Source organism: Tupaia chinensis, unplaced genomic scaffold, assembly GCF_000334495.1.
Source record: "Tupaia chinensis unplaced genomic scaffold, TupChi_1.0 Scaffold000226_1, whole genome shotgun sequence".
Taxonomy (NCBI): domain Eukaryota; kingdom Metazoa; phylum Chordata; class Mammalia; order Scandentia; family Tupaiidae; genus Tupaia; species Tupaia belangeri.
Genome location: NW_006159701.1, coordinates 3,824,629 through 3,841,692, shown reverse-complemented (window position 1 = coordinate 3,841,692; position 17,064 = coordinate 3,824,629). Strand labels below are relative to the sequence as shown.

The window sequence follows — 17,064 nt, the reverse complement described above, 5'->3', positions numbered from 1 at the left end:
GAATGCAAGAAATCACCCCCCAGGGGGATGGCCATGCCACAGTCCTTTCTCCTCCATTCTCCTCTCGGGATCTTGGGCATGCATGCACACGTGCCTGGCGTGAGTTCTAAGCCACTGGGTCCGGGACTTGAACCGCGGTCGACTACGTGGGAGTCCAGCGACATAGCCATTACGCTAACTGCTAGTCCCTGAAATCGTACTCTTAAACAGGAAACTGAAGGCTGCCTTCCTGGGATTTGTTTTACTGGGGAAGTGGGGAAACAATACACAAATAATCAGAATGATTTCCAAATAATTTCCAGTTATGGCCCATACTTGGAACTAAAACAATATCACTATGGTAACAGGTGGATATGGAGTGGGGGTCTACTGATATAAAAGCTGAGTGGAAGGACCAGCCCCATAACAACATTTGAGGGAATCAGATCCCTTCCTGCCAAACAGATTGGAATCACTTGAAAAACTCTCCAGGTGCATGTGTGGCATGCTCAGGATCTGACAGGATTGGGAAATGGAGGAGAAAGAATTGTGGTGTATGGGGCCAGTAGGTGGCATGGTGGTTAAGGTGCTGGACTCCTATGAGGCTAACCTCTGGTTCAAGTCCCAGAGCTGGCAGCTTGCTTTCTCATGTTCTCCATCCCCTCTCTGTCTCTGACATTAGCACACATGTGCCCTCTAGGAAATTAAAATAATGATAATAATAAATAATATATCAAGCTAAATAAATAATTGAAAAATGGTATTATGGCCCTATCAGGGAGTGATTTCTCATTTTCTCCCTCACTCCCTCTCCTTCTCTCCTGCTTCTTTTTTTCTCTGGTGAGAAATTCTATGGTATTTGAAGGGGAAAAAAACCTGAGTAGAAGTTCGATCTCTTAGCCTAGTGGTTAATGAAGCTGATTCCACACGGCTGACTGTGGTTCACGTCCCATCTCAGAGGTTTAAAAAACACAGCAGGCACATGTGGTGCTTGCTCCTAACCCCGCAGGATGGAGAAACGGAGGAGAAAGGATTGCAGCATGACCATGCCCCATTGGGATTTGCTGTATCCCTCTCTCTCTGTCCCTCTGGTGAGCACATGCATCCTCTGACAAATAAAAAAAAAAACCCAAAAAACAAAAAACTGAGTGGGAGATATTTGAGGTCAGACACAAAGGTGAGGTGGAATGAGCTATTCAAATTGTTGGGGAAGAGAAAGTGAAAGCCCCCTTGGCTGGTCGCACTGAGCACGTTTGGGGCAGTGAAAGGCCAGTGGGGCTGGGTGTAGCGACCAGGGAAGAAGGACACCAGGTGACACTGGGGTGGGGCAGAGGCCAGACCCCAAGCTAGCAGGTTGGAAGGAAGAGCACAGGTTTGTATTTATTTATTTATTTAAACTATTAGGCGTGTGTGCTTGCTGAAGAGAAAAAGAGAGAGAGAAAGCACCCCACACACACACCCTCAAGGGGATGATCATGCCCCAGTCTCCTCTCAGATTTTGGGCATGCACACACATGTACTCCATGTGTTTCTCAAGCTGCCAGGTCCAGGACTTGAACCACATGGTCAGCCATATGGGATCCAGCTGCCCTAACACCATGCCACCAGCTGGCTCCAAATACAGATTTTATACTAAGCTTTTGAGAAGGCTTTGGAAGGTAATAAGCAGTAAATTTATTATACCCAAAGTTATTTTTCCAAGTCATTAACATTATTTGAGAAGTTTTAGTGACTGCTTGTTATTTCAAAGTTGTGTATAAAACATCATTTATTAAATTCACTGTTGGAAAATTGTATTTTATTTTTTCAGTTTATTTTTTCCATGAGCAAGAGAGACAGTACTACCAATAGTGTTCCTTTTTTTTTTTTATACTTCATAATAGAGGGCATGTGTGTGTGTGAGAAAGAGAGAGAGGGAAAAAGAGGGAGGAAAGAGTATTCTATGCAAGGTCTATGGTTCCCTTCCTCCAGTCCTCTAGCCGAGGAACCCCCAATTGCCGGGCTGAAGACTTGAACCAGTGGTCAGCAGGCAAGGGAATGAGGCTTTGAGGACTGGTCTATAGATGCGGCTGCTCCCTATGGATTGCTCTGCATCTGGGCTCTGCCTCCTGTGGATCAGCAGTAGTGTTGGACTCTTGCGTGGTGTGATTGTCTCATTTCATACTGTGATGTCGTAGTGGTGGAAATGGCTGTATGGTGGGTGTGGTGCACTGGGGTCATCCTGGGACCCGCCTCCCCTGCTTTCCTGCCTCCCTGTCTGGAGGAATTGTTTTCCATTAGACCGGTCCCTGTTGCTGGAAAGGTTGGGCACCGCTGCTCTAGCACATTGGGACTTGGGCACCAGTGTATTTCAGTTCACCTGGCCAGGGATTCGAATCGTGGTCACCAGGTGGGAGCTAGCTTCTCTTCAGCAGTCATCGTCATTATCGCTGTACCACAGAGCTGGTCTCCCAACAGGGTCTTTTTTTTTTTTTTTAAGAATTATTTTATTTAACTTTATTTATTTTATTTTGATTAGAGAGGGACAGAGCAAGATGGGAGAGGGGAGTGAAAAAGCAAGCCGCTAGGTCCAGGACTCAAACCACGGTTGGCCATGTGGGAGTCCAGTGCTTTAATCACCAGCACCAACTCCAACAGCATCTTGATTTCACAGTTCACAGCCTATAGCCAGCCCTTTATCAGGAGCAAGTGAATGCCCAGCATAATCAGGGAGGTCTCTCCAGTACTGAGAACATTCCTGTGTGGGATCACCCCAAAGAACATTGTGTTTGGAGCCAGCAGGTGGCGTAATGGTTACATCAGTGGATTCCCATGTAGTTGCCTGCGGTTTGAGTCCAGGACCCAGTGACTTGAAACTCAAAAGCCATATATGTGTGTGCCCCCCAGAAGCGAATGGAGGAGAAGGGATTGCAGTGTGGCCATCCTTCCCTCCTAGGGGTGATTTCTTGCTTTCTGTCTCTCTCATGAGTGCATGTGCCCTATAGCAAAAATCTCTTTTAAAAAAAAAAAGAAAAGAATAAACATGGTTTTACCCCTGTGGCACTGTCTGGCCCTCTGGAAATTGTTATTTTTTTCCCCTCTAATTGTTAATCTTATAAAAGCTTGATGAGCAAATTCATAATTTTGATTGCCTTCTTAGGCCATTTTCCTACAAGTAGTTTTTATGAGCAGTTTTTAAAGGCGTTTGATATATGAAATTCAACAGCCCTCTTGTGTGTGCTTTGATGTTACAGAGTGTGTTAACGACAACTACTGGTTTGGGAGAGACAAAAGCTGTGAATATTGCTTCGATGGACCCCTGCTGAAAAGAACAGAAAAATATAAGACATATAGCAAGAAACACTTTCGCATTTTCAGGGTAGGTGACAAATAACTGTATTCATGGGAGCTGGTAGTCTAGTCTTTGCTCTTAGATATCTTCCCACTATAAATCCCCACTGTTACAACTTTGAAATAAAATGTTCCCGATTTTAGGAAATGGGCCCTAAAAACTCTTACATTGCATACATAGAAGATCACAGCGGGAATGGAACCTTTGTAAATACGGTTTTTTTTTAGGGAAAGGAAAACGCCGTCCTTTGAATAACAATTCTGAGATTGCACTTTCACTGTGTGGAAATAAAGGTAATTTATTATTTTATGGTTACTGGAATGTTTTCCCCTTCCCATGTAAAGGGAAATGGCATTACAGAGAAATTGACATTAGAGTATGATTTCAGAAAGGGAAATTAAGTTAACATTCAAGATTTAACCCTACTCGGGCCCCAGGTGGCATGGTGGTTAAGGTGTTAGACGCCCACATGACTAACTATGGTTTGAGTCCCAGACCTGGTGGTTTGCTTTTTCACTTTCCCTCTCTCTGAAGTGAGTACATGTGCCCTAAAACAAATTTTAAAATAATAATAATAATAATAAAAAATACAAATTAAAGAGGCCAGCAGGTGGTGTGGTGGTTAGGGTGCTGGACTCCCACATGGCTGACCATGGTTGGAGACCTGGACCTGGCAGCTTGCTTTCTCACTTTCCCTCTCTCTCTTTCTCTCTCTGGTGACAATAGCAAATTAAATAATAATAATAATAAGTAATAATAATAAATAAAATTAAATAATTCTTTAATAAAAAGAGAAGATTTAACCCCACTCATCTAAGTGCATTTTAAAATTATGACAAAGTTTGGGACTAAATAATAACATGTTGGTTAAGACAGCTGGACTCCCACATGACTGACTGCAGTTTGAGTCCTGGACCTGGCAGTTTGAAAATTGTGGTGTGTGTGTGTGTGTGTGTGTGTGTGTGCATGCCCAAAATTCCAGTAGAATAATGGAGGAGAAGGGATTGTGATATGGCCATCATCTTGGCGGGGGTGATGGATTTCTAACTTTCCCTCTCACTGTTTCTTCTGTCTTTTTTTTGGAGAGTGCATGTGCCCTAAGACAAAATCTTTTTTTTTGTTTTAAGAGGTTTTTGCTATAGGGCACATGCACTTGCTAGAAAGACAGAGACAGACAGAAAGTGAGCAATCACCCCCCGGAGGGATGGCCACACCACAATCTCTTCTCTCGGGATCTTGGGCACACATGCACACACGCGCCCGGTGCGAGTTTAAGCCACCCGGTTCTAAACTGAGGTCGACTACCTGGGAGTCCAGCGACCTAGCCATTATGCCAACAGCTGGTCCTGGTAAATCTTTAAAAAAAAGAAAATTTATGACTAAGTTCTACCCAGAGGCCCAGCTTAGGGGTCACAGTAGGTAATGTCCCAGGTTGCAGCACTGGAAGCCACATGGCCAGCTGCTTGTGTGGATCTGCTGCCTGGTTGACCTGAAACACACTAGATGTATGTAGGCACCGAGGATCTGGAGGACTGGAGGAATGGGGTCACAGTGGGATGAGACCCTGTCAGGGTGCCCCTCTATGTTTCCTAAATGTGTATGCATATGCTCTTATCATGAATAAAAAGAAAAAATAGGAGGGCCAAAAGATGCTGTGGAGGTTAAGGTGACTGGATCCCACATGGCCTACTGTGTGACTAAACCCTGGACTCAGAGCATGCTGGGAAGTGTGTGTGTGTGTATGTCTGTCTGTCTGTCTGACTGACTAACGTCCTGAAAGGAGAAATAGAGGAGGGATTGTGACATGGCCTTTCCACATGGGGGTGCTTTCTCCCCTGTCCCTTTGATCCCCCTGAGTGCATACGCCCTCTGACAAAATTAAAAAATAAAAAACAACTACTATGGTAATATGGTATCTAATGTTTCTTAAAATATTTACATTCCTAGAATATTTTTTTCTGGCCTCAGACAAACTGGTTTTTGGTTGTGAGCATGTGGTAATCTTCAGGATTCCTCCCTGCCCCCTCCTTTTTATAAAAGATTTATTTAAAAATGTTTATTTATTATCATTATTTTAAAATTTGACCAGAGAGAGACAGGGACAGAGAGAGAGAAGCAAAGTGATAAAGCTGCCAGGTCCAGGACTCAAACTACGGTTGACCATGTGGAAGTTCAGCGTCTTAACCACCACACCACTTGCCAACTTCCCTTTCTTGAATTTGCCAGAGGGCACATGTGCTTGTTGGAGAGAGAGAAAGAAAGAAAGTGAGATAGCACCTCCTATGGGGGATGGCCATGCCATAATTCCTTCTCCCTTTCTCTTCTTTGGAATTTCTGGGCTCATGCACACATGCCTGGTATGTTTTTCAAGCCACGGGGTCTGGGACATGAACTGTACTGCCCGCCGTGGAAGGTCTGGCCACATTAACCACCACACTGCCAGGTAGCCCCTGCGTAAGTATTTTTGGTTAGTTCAGTTGATTAATATTGTGAGGTCTAGGAATATACAAAGCAGGTATGTTAAGGAATGTCTGTCCTATTGTGTATGGTTCCCTGCAGGAAGACATTTGATTGTTATGTTTTAAGGGCTTCATACTAGCCTAGCTGAACAATTCCTTCAGTGTTACATGTTAAATGTAATTACAAACAATTGTCTTTGATTCAGGTAATCACTAAATGTTAGAATCAGTGATCTTCTCTTTATTGATTCATTTAATGAAGCCTATTTCTGTCACTTTTTTCTTCAGTTTTTGTGTTTTTTGATCTGACTGTAGATGATCAATCAGTTTATCCTAAAGAATTAAGAGATGAATACATCATGTCAAAAACTCTTGGAAGGTAAATGACTTTTTTCTTTCATAAATTATTTGTATTTCAATTTTTAACTATATGTATAAATGGTTAGATTTTCATTCCTGGTTTTATAAGATTCATTATTTGTTTCTAATATATTTGTAGGACACCTCTTTGTGCAAGGTATGTTATTGAATTATTTGACAATGAGCAGTTGACAGGAATATTTTCTCCTTATAAATTTTATTGGTGATAACTTCTTAAAAGCAGCTTTATTGAGCTATAACTCATTATCATATAATTCCTCTATTTAAAATACATAATTTAGTGATTTTAGTATATTCATGGAGTTCTGAAACCATAGATCCCCACAATCAATTTTTGAATATTTTCATCACTTAATAAAAACACACAGTTAGTTCATTCCTGTGCTGTTCATAATTTGTGCCACCTTGGGACATAAAATGAAACTGTACAGAGTTCTCAAAATGTTTGGTCACAGGACCCCTTACGTTCTGAAAAATTACTGTTGACTCTAAGGATAATTTGTCTATGTTGCCTAAATCTATTAATATTTACTGTATTAGCAATTGAAGTTGAGATTTTTAAAAAATATTTATTAATTCATTAAATAAGCTTGGATGTTAAGTAACATTTTTATGAAAAATAATTTATTAAAAAAATGGTTAGTGAGGGAAGAAGCAACAGGAAGGCCTAAGATAGAAGGTAGAAATTGCTACCCTATGTGGGCTGGTGCCATTCTGCCCCTCGCCCATCCAGGAGCACAGGGAGGCCTAGGCCACTTGGCCTGAGCTCTTCAGCCAGACCCCTGCCCAGCCTGCTGTGGGAGAAGGGCCTGCTCTGGCCTGTGCACTGTGCAAGTGCAGTGTGCAAAGTGACCTGTCACCTTACATCCTGCCTGTCCAGCTCAGCCTCAGCCACATCGGGAGCATGAACGATTGGGGTATATGGGAACCCAATCTTTGAAAATAGGAGCTTCTAGAGGAATTTTTTCCCCATGACCCCCTTCCTCCCCAGCAGTAAAAGGAGAGAAACTCCCTCTGGAATCCTAACCCCAAAACTCCTACTGAGAATTCCATGTTCCCAGCCACAGCCGAGGAGGGAAACTGGTACAGAGCTAACACACTTTGTAGGGAAGTGCATGAGCACATAGCTATGGAAATTTGCTCCAAAGAAGTAGGAAGAAGGGAATATATCATCAGATAACTAAAAGTCAAAGCAGAGGGGCCAGCAGATGGTGGTTAAGGTGCTGGACCCCCCATGGTCTGAGCCCCACTTCCAGTCAATAGAAAAATCTCCAGGTGCAACATGTACATGCCCAAAAATCCCAAGAGGAAAATGAAAGAGAAAGAATTGCATGGCTTTCCCCCTGTGGGGAGTGGTTTCTCAGCCCCCCACCCCAGCACACAAGCCCTATGGCTGAAACCTTTAAAAAAAAAAAAGAAAAAGCATAGCCTCAAGAAATAGGAGAAAATCAGGAAATACCTCCTCCCCTCTAAAGAACTCTTTACCAGGACCAGCAGTTAGCGTAATGGCTATGTCGCTGGACTCCCACGTAGTAGACCGCGGTTCGCGTACCAGACCCGGTTGCTTAAACTCACTCTGGGCGCCTGTGCGTGCGTGCCCAAGAGCCTGAGAGGAGAATGGAGGAGAAGGGACTGCGGCGTGACCATCCCCCCTGGCGGGTGATTTCTCTCTTTCTGTCTCTCTGTCTCTCTCTGTCTCTCTGGTGAGCGCACGCGCCCTATAGCGGAAACCTCTCCAAAACAAAACAAAACAAACAAACAAAAAAGAACTCTTTACCAACAATGGATAAAATAAGAGATTACAGAAATGTCAGAAAAAATTTCAGAATACAAAACTAAATGAGATGCAAGAGAAAACAAAACAACTGATTCCAGGAGATCAGAAAATCCCTTTGTGACTTGAAGGAGGAATTCTGTAGGGGGATGGACACATTGAAAAAGAATTAGAACTTTTGGAGATAAAGGATCTGATTCTGGAAATCAAAACTCCCTCCACCCTCAAAAATATCAATAGCAGATTAGCCCACGCAGAAGAAAGAATCTGACATTGAAGGCAAGACCTCTGATTTAGTCCAAGTAATCAAAAGAATAGAAGAATGACTATTAAAAATGAGGACAATAGATGGGAAATCCTAGAAACTGTTAAACAGCGAATAGCCACTTAATAGGTATTTCAGAAGGCAAAGAGACAAATAAAGACATAGAAAACATCTTTAATGATAAATTAGCTGAAAACTTTCTAAATTTAGAGAGACATGCAGACACATCCAAATCTAGGAAATACAAAAGACAAATAAATATATCTAAAACACAAGAAAATCCTCACCAAGGTATGTCATAGCCAAATTGGTAAAACTTAAAGACAAATATTCAAATAATGGCAAGAGAGAAACACCCGGTTACTTACAAAAATGACCTTATGTATGCAACTAACATTGGACCTCCCAACTGAAACAATACAGGCAAGAAAAGAATGGGAAGACATAATTTTTTTTTTAAGAAATTGTTTTATTTTTGGGGCTGGCAGGTGGCGTGGTGGCTGAGGGCGCTGAACTCCCACATAGGCAACCACAGTTCGAGTCCCGGACCTGGTGGCTTGCTTTCTCACTTTCGCTCTCTTTCTCTCTCACCAAATTAAAATAAATAAGCAAATAAAATAAAGTTAAATAATTCTTTTAAAAAATTATTTTATTTTTAATTTTCAAATAATTATTTTATGTAACTATTTATTTCCTTATTTTAATTTGACTAGAAAGGGATAGAGTGAGAGAGAGAGGGAAAGTGAGAAAGTAAGCCACCAAGTCTGGGACTTGAACTGTGGTTGGCCATGTGGGAGTTCAGCGCCCTTAACCACCTTTCCACCTGTAAGCCATCACATCTGGAACTTGAATCACAACCATCCACGTGTGAGTCCAGCACCTTAACCCACCACCTGCTGGCCTAGGAAGATATATTTAAAACTCTGAAAGCATAACAGTTTTAGCAGAGAATATTGTATTTTGAAAGATTATCTTTCAAATGGGAGGGAGAAATAAAATCATTCCCAGATAAGAAAAATACTGAAATTCACCAAACCTGAACCAGTTCTTCAGAAAATACTTAAGGGAATATTACATCAGGAAAAGTAAAGGGAGATAAATATTGGTAAAAATAAGAGAAAACAAAACAACTAGACCAAAAGGACAAGCCCACGCATATCAATAATATTGAATGTCAGGATTCAGTTTCCCAACTAAAAGACTAAAAATGCAGATTCAACTGTTTTTTTCAAGAATTGTTTATGTATGTATTTATGTAATTCCATTTGTTATTATTATTTTTCAATTTCACCAGGGAGAGACAGAGAGAGGGAGAAAAGAAAACCGAAAAAGTAAGCCACCACATCCGGGACTTGAACCACGGTTGGCTGTGTGGGAATCCAGTGCCCTTAACCATCCTGCCACCTGCCTGTCCACATTCGACAATTAAATTAAATTAATTAATTAATTATTTTTTAGAGAGGTTTTTGCTATAGGGTGCGTGTGCTTGCCAGAAAGACAGAGAGACAGTGAGAAATCACCCCCCAGGGGGATGGCCATGCCGCAATCCCTTCTCCTCCATTCTCCTCTTGGGATCTTGGGCACGCATGCACATGCGCCCGGCATGAATTTAAGCCACCGGGTTCGGAGCTTGAACTGTGGTCGAATACATGGGAGTTCAGCGACATAGCCATTACACTAACTGCTGGTCCCAGATTATAAACTCTTAATCTTCCACAGTCCTCTACATGGAAATTATAAATTCTTCTTTCATTGGCTATGTTAAGATTATTTTTGTTTTTGGGGACCAGGAGTTGGCATGGTGGTTTAGGTGCTGAACACTCCTACATGACCAACCATGGTTCGAGTCCTGGACCTGGTGACTTGCTTTCTCTTACTTTTCTAATCTCTCTATGTGTGTGTGTCTCTCTGGACAAATTAAAGTAAACGAATGAATTAATAAAATAAATAATTCTTTAAATTAAAAGAAGATTATCTTTATTTTCAAAAAATCCATCCTTATTTAAGAAACTTTTTTTAAAATTATTTTGTTTAACTTTATTTATTTATTTCAATATGACCAGAGAAGGACAGAGCAAGAGTGAGAAAGAGAGGGAAAGTGAGCAAGCAAACCGCCAGGTCCAGAACTCGAACTGTGATTGGCCATGTGGGAGTCCAGCGCCCTTAACCACCATGCCACTTGCAGGCCCCTGTTTAAAAAACTTTGTTGTCTGATTTTTAGTCAACTTGTTTTTCTTTAGAACTGTATTTCACAGTAAAAGAATGGCACAGACAATTCAGTACCTACTTCCAGAATGACCAGGGAAGGGGGTTTGAATGTTCACAACATAATATAATTTAAATGTTGATGGTGGTGAATATGTTAATTATTATATATGTATATAAAATACACACACACATATATACACACATATCACACACACATATATATATATATATACACACACATTTTTTTATATATATATATATATACATACACACACACTTTTTAAAGAGGTTTTTGCCTTAGGGTGCATGTGCTTACAAAACAGAGATAGACACAGTGAGAGAGAAAGTGAGAAATCTGCCCTACCCCCCACCCCCCTGGGGGTGGCCATGCCACAGTCCCTTCTCCTCCATTCTCCTCTTTGGATTTTGGGCTCACACACACACGCGCCTGGTGTGAGTTGTAAGCCACCGGGTCCAGTGATGTAACCATGATACTATCTGATGATCCCAATTTTATTTGTTATTATTGTTTTTTAATTTGACCAGAGTGAGACAGAGAGAGAGAAAGGCAAAGTTAAAAAGCAAGCCACCAGGTCTGGTACTTGAACCGCAGTCGGCATGTGGGAGTCCAGTGCCTTAACCATTTCGTCACCTGCCAACCTCCCTAACAGAGTCTTGTCATAAAGATCTACCTGAGCCTTCAGCCAGCCTCAGATCATGGGCAGGCATGTGCCCAATATACTCAGAGATGTCTCTGGACTAGAACTGGGGGCCTTCCCATGTCGAACTGCCTTGCAGAGCATTTCATTTCACTTCTGCACCGTTGTCTAACCCTGCAAATCTTTCTGACATTTGGCTTACTTGGAAGATGGCTATATTCTGATATTTGTCCTTTCATTCAGTTTGTTGTGATGTTACATGCTATGTAGCCTCTAGAAAACACCACTGTACACTCATGAGAGAGAATGGAAAAGACAAATCATGTCTTGATGTCATTCTGAAAATGTGGATGCCCTGCAAGATCTTGGCGTCCTTTAGGGGTTGCCCAGTGCAAGTAAGAACTGCTCCCTAAGGCAAATATTGACTATAGGCTTATCACATTACACAAGGTCTTTTACCCAATTCTCCCAATCTGCAAAAGCCTTTCTATTTATTTATTTATTTTGGAGAGATTTTTGCTGTAGGGCATGTGCTCTTGCTGGAGAGACAGAGAGAGTGAGAAATCACTTCTCAGGGTAGTTGGCCATGCCACAGTCCCTTCTCCTCCACTCTCCTCTTGGGATTTTGGGCACACAAGCACACATGCCTGGCATGAGTTTCAAGCCCACTGGGTCTGGGAATCGAACTGCGGTTGGCCATGTGGGAGTCCAGCATCTTACACTACACAACCTGCTGGGCCCATCTATTCATTATTTTTACAAACATGAAAGTAGAATATGCATAGAAAGACCTAGTCATCTATTCTTGCCACATAGAATCAAGCATAGCATCCCTTTTACAACTATCTTTGGGAGAAATTTTAGTTAATGGGTATAAAATTCAGTAACTGATTATGTTTCCATCTTTGCTTTGGCTGATTAGAAGCTTGCAGCCAAATATATGTCCCTTTTAAAGAAATATATGGGACTCTAGTGGTTTTTGATGATTTAACACAAATCCTTTAACTTGTAGCAGGTGACAGAAACTTAATTCAAATGAGTCACGTAAGAAATGAAATTTGCTGGCGCTTGCAGCTGGGAAATACAGGGGCATAGCCAACTTCAGGCGTGACTGGATCTAGGAGTTCATTTGGGCATTATTTCACAGTTGTTTGAGTTCTCATCGTCTGGTTAACTTTATCTTTGGCTGAGTCCAAGGGCTCCCAGTGTCACTAGGATTCTAGCTCCGTCTCTTGATTCAGCCACTCTTGCCTTCCTTTACAAATGCTCTCTCTGAGTGGCAGGAAAAAATGGCTACCAGGAGTCCCAGATCTACATTTTTTTTGTAGAAATGCCAGCAGAGAGGACTGTTTCTCTCAGCAACAGCATATGATTCCAAGGGAAACCCTGATTGACTCAGTTATAGTGAGGAATCTGCTGGGGTCCCAGGAGTGGGCGTTTTCCTTCTGTAGATACCCTACTAGAACGTCACAGCCTCAGGGAAGACGTCCCAGGCAAACAGTGACTATTTCCAGTAGGGGAATTGGAAACTGCTTTGAGCTGATTTGAAAAAATAATAGTGACAAGCCAAGGGCATACTTGTGGTCTCAACTACTTGGGAGGCTGAGACAGGAGGATGGTGAATTTGAGTCCAGTTTGGGCAGCATAGATCCTGCCCCTTAAAAAGAAAGTTCCATGGGGCCAGCAGTGAGACCCTGTCCTTTAAGAAGAAAGTTACACGGGGTCAGCACGTGGCGTGAAGGTTAAGGCGCTGGATCCCAAAGAGCCAGCTGGGCAGTTTCAGTCCTGGACCTGGCAGCTTGAAAATCCTTCTGGGCATGTGTACGTGCAGAACATTGTGAATATACCTCAAGTATACCTCTGAATGGTATACTTGGAAATGATTACTGTGGTAAATGATATTTTCTTAATTACCAGAGGGGGCACGTGCTCTCCAGAAAGATAAGGAGAATGTACCTTACAACACCGCAGTGGGGTCACATTGCAATCTCTTCTCCTCCATTTCTCCATCCTGTTGGGTTTTGGGGCATGCATGCAAACAGGCCCAGGGAGTTTTATAAGCCAACTGGGGTGGGATTGGAACTGCAGTGGGCCGTGTGGGATCCAGTTCCCTTAACCACTGTGCCACAACACTGTCCCATACAATGGTGAATTTTATGTATATTTAAATAAGAAAGATGTCTTTGCAAACACCTCCCTTTACCCCCTCAAAACCCATAAGTTAAAAAGTAGCTTGTTTCAGTCAGGATAAGGGTATTAATACTGTAGTGGCTTTTACCTTAGACTGACTCAAACTTTGGAGAACAGAACCTTTAGCAACGTCTTGGGTAGCATTCCTCGTCCTTTAGTAATATCTCAATTAATTGCAAGTCTTTGTAGGAGATTGCTGCAAGCAGGTTGATTGTCTTAGGTCCTCGGAAAGGTCATGACATATTTTTGCATAGAAAAACAGAAAAAGACATGACTTTTCCAATGACCCAATGTATTTCTTTTGGCATCTTTGGTATTCTGACATAATTTTGGATGCAGTGCGTGGTATGTGGTATTGACTTCTAATTCACTTTCCTTTGAAGATAGAGAATAAGAAAGAGACATTTTCAATGAAAGTAATTTATTTTGCAGATTCTAGTTCTTGTAACTTCTTTTTTTAAAATAATTATTTTATTTAACTTTGTTTATTTTAATATGATCAGAGAAGGACAGACTGAAAGAGACAGGGAAAGTAAGAAAGCAAGCCGCCAGGTCTGGGACTTGAACTGTAGTTGGTCCTGTGGGAGTCCAGCACCATTTTTTCTTTTTCTTTTTTTTTTTTTGAGAGGTTTTGCTATAGGTCGTGTGCACTCATCAGACAGACGAGACAGAAAGTGAGAAATTACCCCCCAGGGGGACGGCCACTCCACAATCCCTTCTCCTTCATTCTCCTCTCTGGGTCTTGGGCATGCACACACACGCGCCTGGTGTGAGTTTAAGCCACCGGGTCTGGGACTTGAACTGCGGTTAACTACATGCGAGTTCAGCGATGGTAGCCATTTCGCCATCTGCTGCTCTCTGGGAATCCAGCGCCCTTAACCACCACGCCACCTGCTGGCCCTTAGTTCTTGTAACTTCTTTGGGGTAGTTACAGGGGAGACTGTCCTATTTGATCGTTGGTTCTCTGATCTCTGGAACCAGTAACTCCTCTCTCATTTGTTCTTAGTGTCTGAGAATTTCATAATCTAGGACTGTAGTTAAACATGTCTGTGTCACTCAGCTCAAAAGTGGAATTTACAGCCGATTCAGTGTTGGAACTCCCAAATACATGTAGGCCCTGGGCATTTTACACTAGTGAGGTTTTAGATGGGCCATCTTTTTTTTTTTTAAGGATTATTTAATCTAATTTATCATTATTTGAAATTTGCTACAGGGTATGTGTGCTCACCAGAGAGAGTGAGCGAGAGAAGGAAAGTGAGAAAGCAAGCTGCCAGGGACTTGAACTTCAGTTGCCAATGTGGGAGACCAGTGTCTTAACCACCATGCCACCTGCTGGCTTCTATATGGACCATGTTTAACTTATAGTAGTTGGGGCAGACTCAGAAGAAGTAGGTCATGGTTAAAAACACTCTGACAATAACTGTCTATGTTTTTTCCTCTAGTGGTGCCTGTGGGGAGGTGAAGCTGGCTTTCGAGAGGAAAACGTGCAAGAAAGTAGCCATAAAGATTATCAGCAAAAGGAGGTTTGCTATTGGCTCAGCCAGAGAGACTGTAATTTTTGCTATAGGATGCGTGCACTCGCCAGAAAGACAGAGAGAGACAGAGATAGAAAGCGAGAAATCACCCCCCCAGGGGGGATGGCCACGCTGCAATCCCTTCTCCTCCATTCTCCTCTTGGGATCTTAGGCATGCACACACGCATGCCCAGCATGAATTTAAGCCACTGGGTCCGGGACTCAAACCGTGGTCAGCTATGGGAGTTCAGCGACATAGCTATCATGCTAACTGCTGGTCCCCAAGTCAACACCGCAGTGGGGTCACATTGCAATCTCTTCTCCTCCATTTCTCCATCCTGTTGGGTTTTGGGGCATGCATGCAAACAGGCCCAGGGAGTTTTATAAGCCAACTGGGGTGGGATTGGAACTGCAGTGGGCCGTGTGGGATCCAGTTCCCTTAACCACTGTGCCACAACACTGTCCCATACAATGGTGAATTTTATGTATATTTAAATAAGAAAGATGTCTTTGCAAACACCTCCCTTTACCCCCTCAAAACCCATAAGTTAAAAAGTAGCTTGTTTCAGTCAGGATAAGGGTATTAATACTGTAGTGGCTTTTACCTTAGACTGACTCAAACTTTGGAGAACAGAACCTTTAGCAACGTCTTGGGTAGCATTCCTCGTCCTTTAGTAATATCTCAATTAATTGCAAGTCTTTGTAGGAGATTGCTGCAAGCAGGTTGATTGTCTTAGGTCCTCGGAAAGGTCATGACATATTTTTGCATAGAAAAACAGAAAAAGACATGACTTTTCCAATGACCCAATGTATTTCTTTTGGCATCTTTGGTATTCTGACATAATTTTGGATGCAGTGCGTGGTATGTGGTATTGACTTCTAATTCACTTTCCTTTGAAGATAGAGAATAAGAAAGAGACATTTTCAATGAAAGTAATTTATTTTGCAGATTCTAGTTCTTGTAACTTCTTTTTTTAAAATAATTATTTTATTTAACTTTGTTTATTTTAATATGATCAGAGAAGGACAGACTGAAAGAGACAGGGAAAGTAAGAAAGCAAGCCGCCAGGTCTGGGACTTGAACTGTAGTTGGTCCTGTGGGAGTCCAGCACCATTTTTTCTTTTTCTTTTTTTTTTTTTGAGAGGTTTTGCTATAGGTCGTGTGCACTCATCAGACAGACGAGACAGAAAGTGAGAAATTACCCCCCAGGGGGACGGCCACTCCACAATCCCTTCTCCTTCATTCTCCTCTCTGGGTCTTGGGCATGCACACACACGCGCCTGGTGTGAGTTTAAGCCACCGGGTCTGGGACTTGAACTGCGGTTAACTACATGCGAGTTCAGCGATGGTAGCCATTTCGCCATCTGCTGCTCTCTGGGAATCCAGCGCCCTTAACCACCACGCCACCTGCTGGCCCTTAGTTCTTGTAACTTCTTTGGGGTAGTTACAGGGGAGACTGTCCTATTTGATCGTTGGTTCTCTGATCTCTGGAACCAGTAACTCCTCTCTCATTTGTTCTTAGTGTCTGAGAATTTCATAATCTAGGACTGTAGTTAAACATGTCTGTGTCACTCAGCTCAAAAGTGGAATTTACAGCCGATTCAGTGTTGGAACTCCCAAATACATGTAGGCCCTGGGCATTTTACACTAGTGAGGTTTTAGATGGGCCATCTTTTTTTTTTTTAAGGATTATTTAATCTAATTTATCATTATTTGAAATTTGCTACAGGGTATGTGTGCTCACCAGAGAGAGTGAGCGAGAGAAGGAAAGTGAGAAAGCAAGCTGCCAGGGACTTGAACTTCAGTTGCCAATGTGGGAGACCAGTGTCTTAACCACCATGCCACCTGCTGGCTTCTATATGGACCATGTTTAACTTATAGTAGTTGGGGCAGACTCAGAAGAAGTAGGTCATGGTTAAAAACACTCTGACAATAACTGTCTATGTTTTTTCCTCTAGTGGTGCCTGTGGGGAGGTGAAGCTGGCTTTCGAGAGGAAAACGTGCAAGAAAGTAGCCATAAAGATTATCAGCAAAAGGAGGTTTGCTATTGGCTCAGCCAGAGAGACTGTAAGTACCTATTTGTGGTGGTCCCCTTCTCTTGACATGCCTTTGTAACTTTCCCAAGTGGTCTTTTTTTTTTTTTTTTTTTTTTGAGAGGTTTTTGCTATAGGATGCGTGCACTCGCCAGAAAGACAGAGAGAGACAGAGATAGAAAGCGAGAAATCACCCCCCCAGGGGGGATGGCCACGCTGCAATCCCTTCTCCTCCATTCTCCTCTTGGGATCTTAGGCATGCACACACGC

General features: G+C 42.3%; 1 protein-coding gene across 1 annotated transcript in view; it reads left to right on the top strand.

Annotated features, from left to right (window-relative positions):
• Positions 1 to 17,064, top strand: part of CHEK2 (checkpoint kinase 2) — a 50,451-nt gene that overhangs the window by 9,822 nt on the left and 23,565 nt on the right. The window contains 5 exon segments of the mRNA XM_027771593.1: positions 3,213 to 3,337; positions 3,454 to 3,528; positions 3,531 to 3,603; positions 6,058 to 6,148; positions 14,689 to 14,797. Of these exon segments, the coding sequence (XP_027627394.1) occupies positions 3,213 to 3,337; positions 3,454 to 3,528; positions 3,531 to 3,603; positions 6,058 to 6,148; positions 14,689 to 14,797 (473 nt within the window).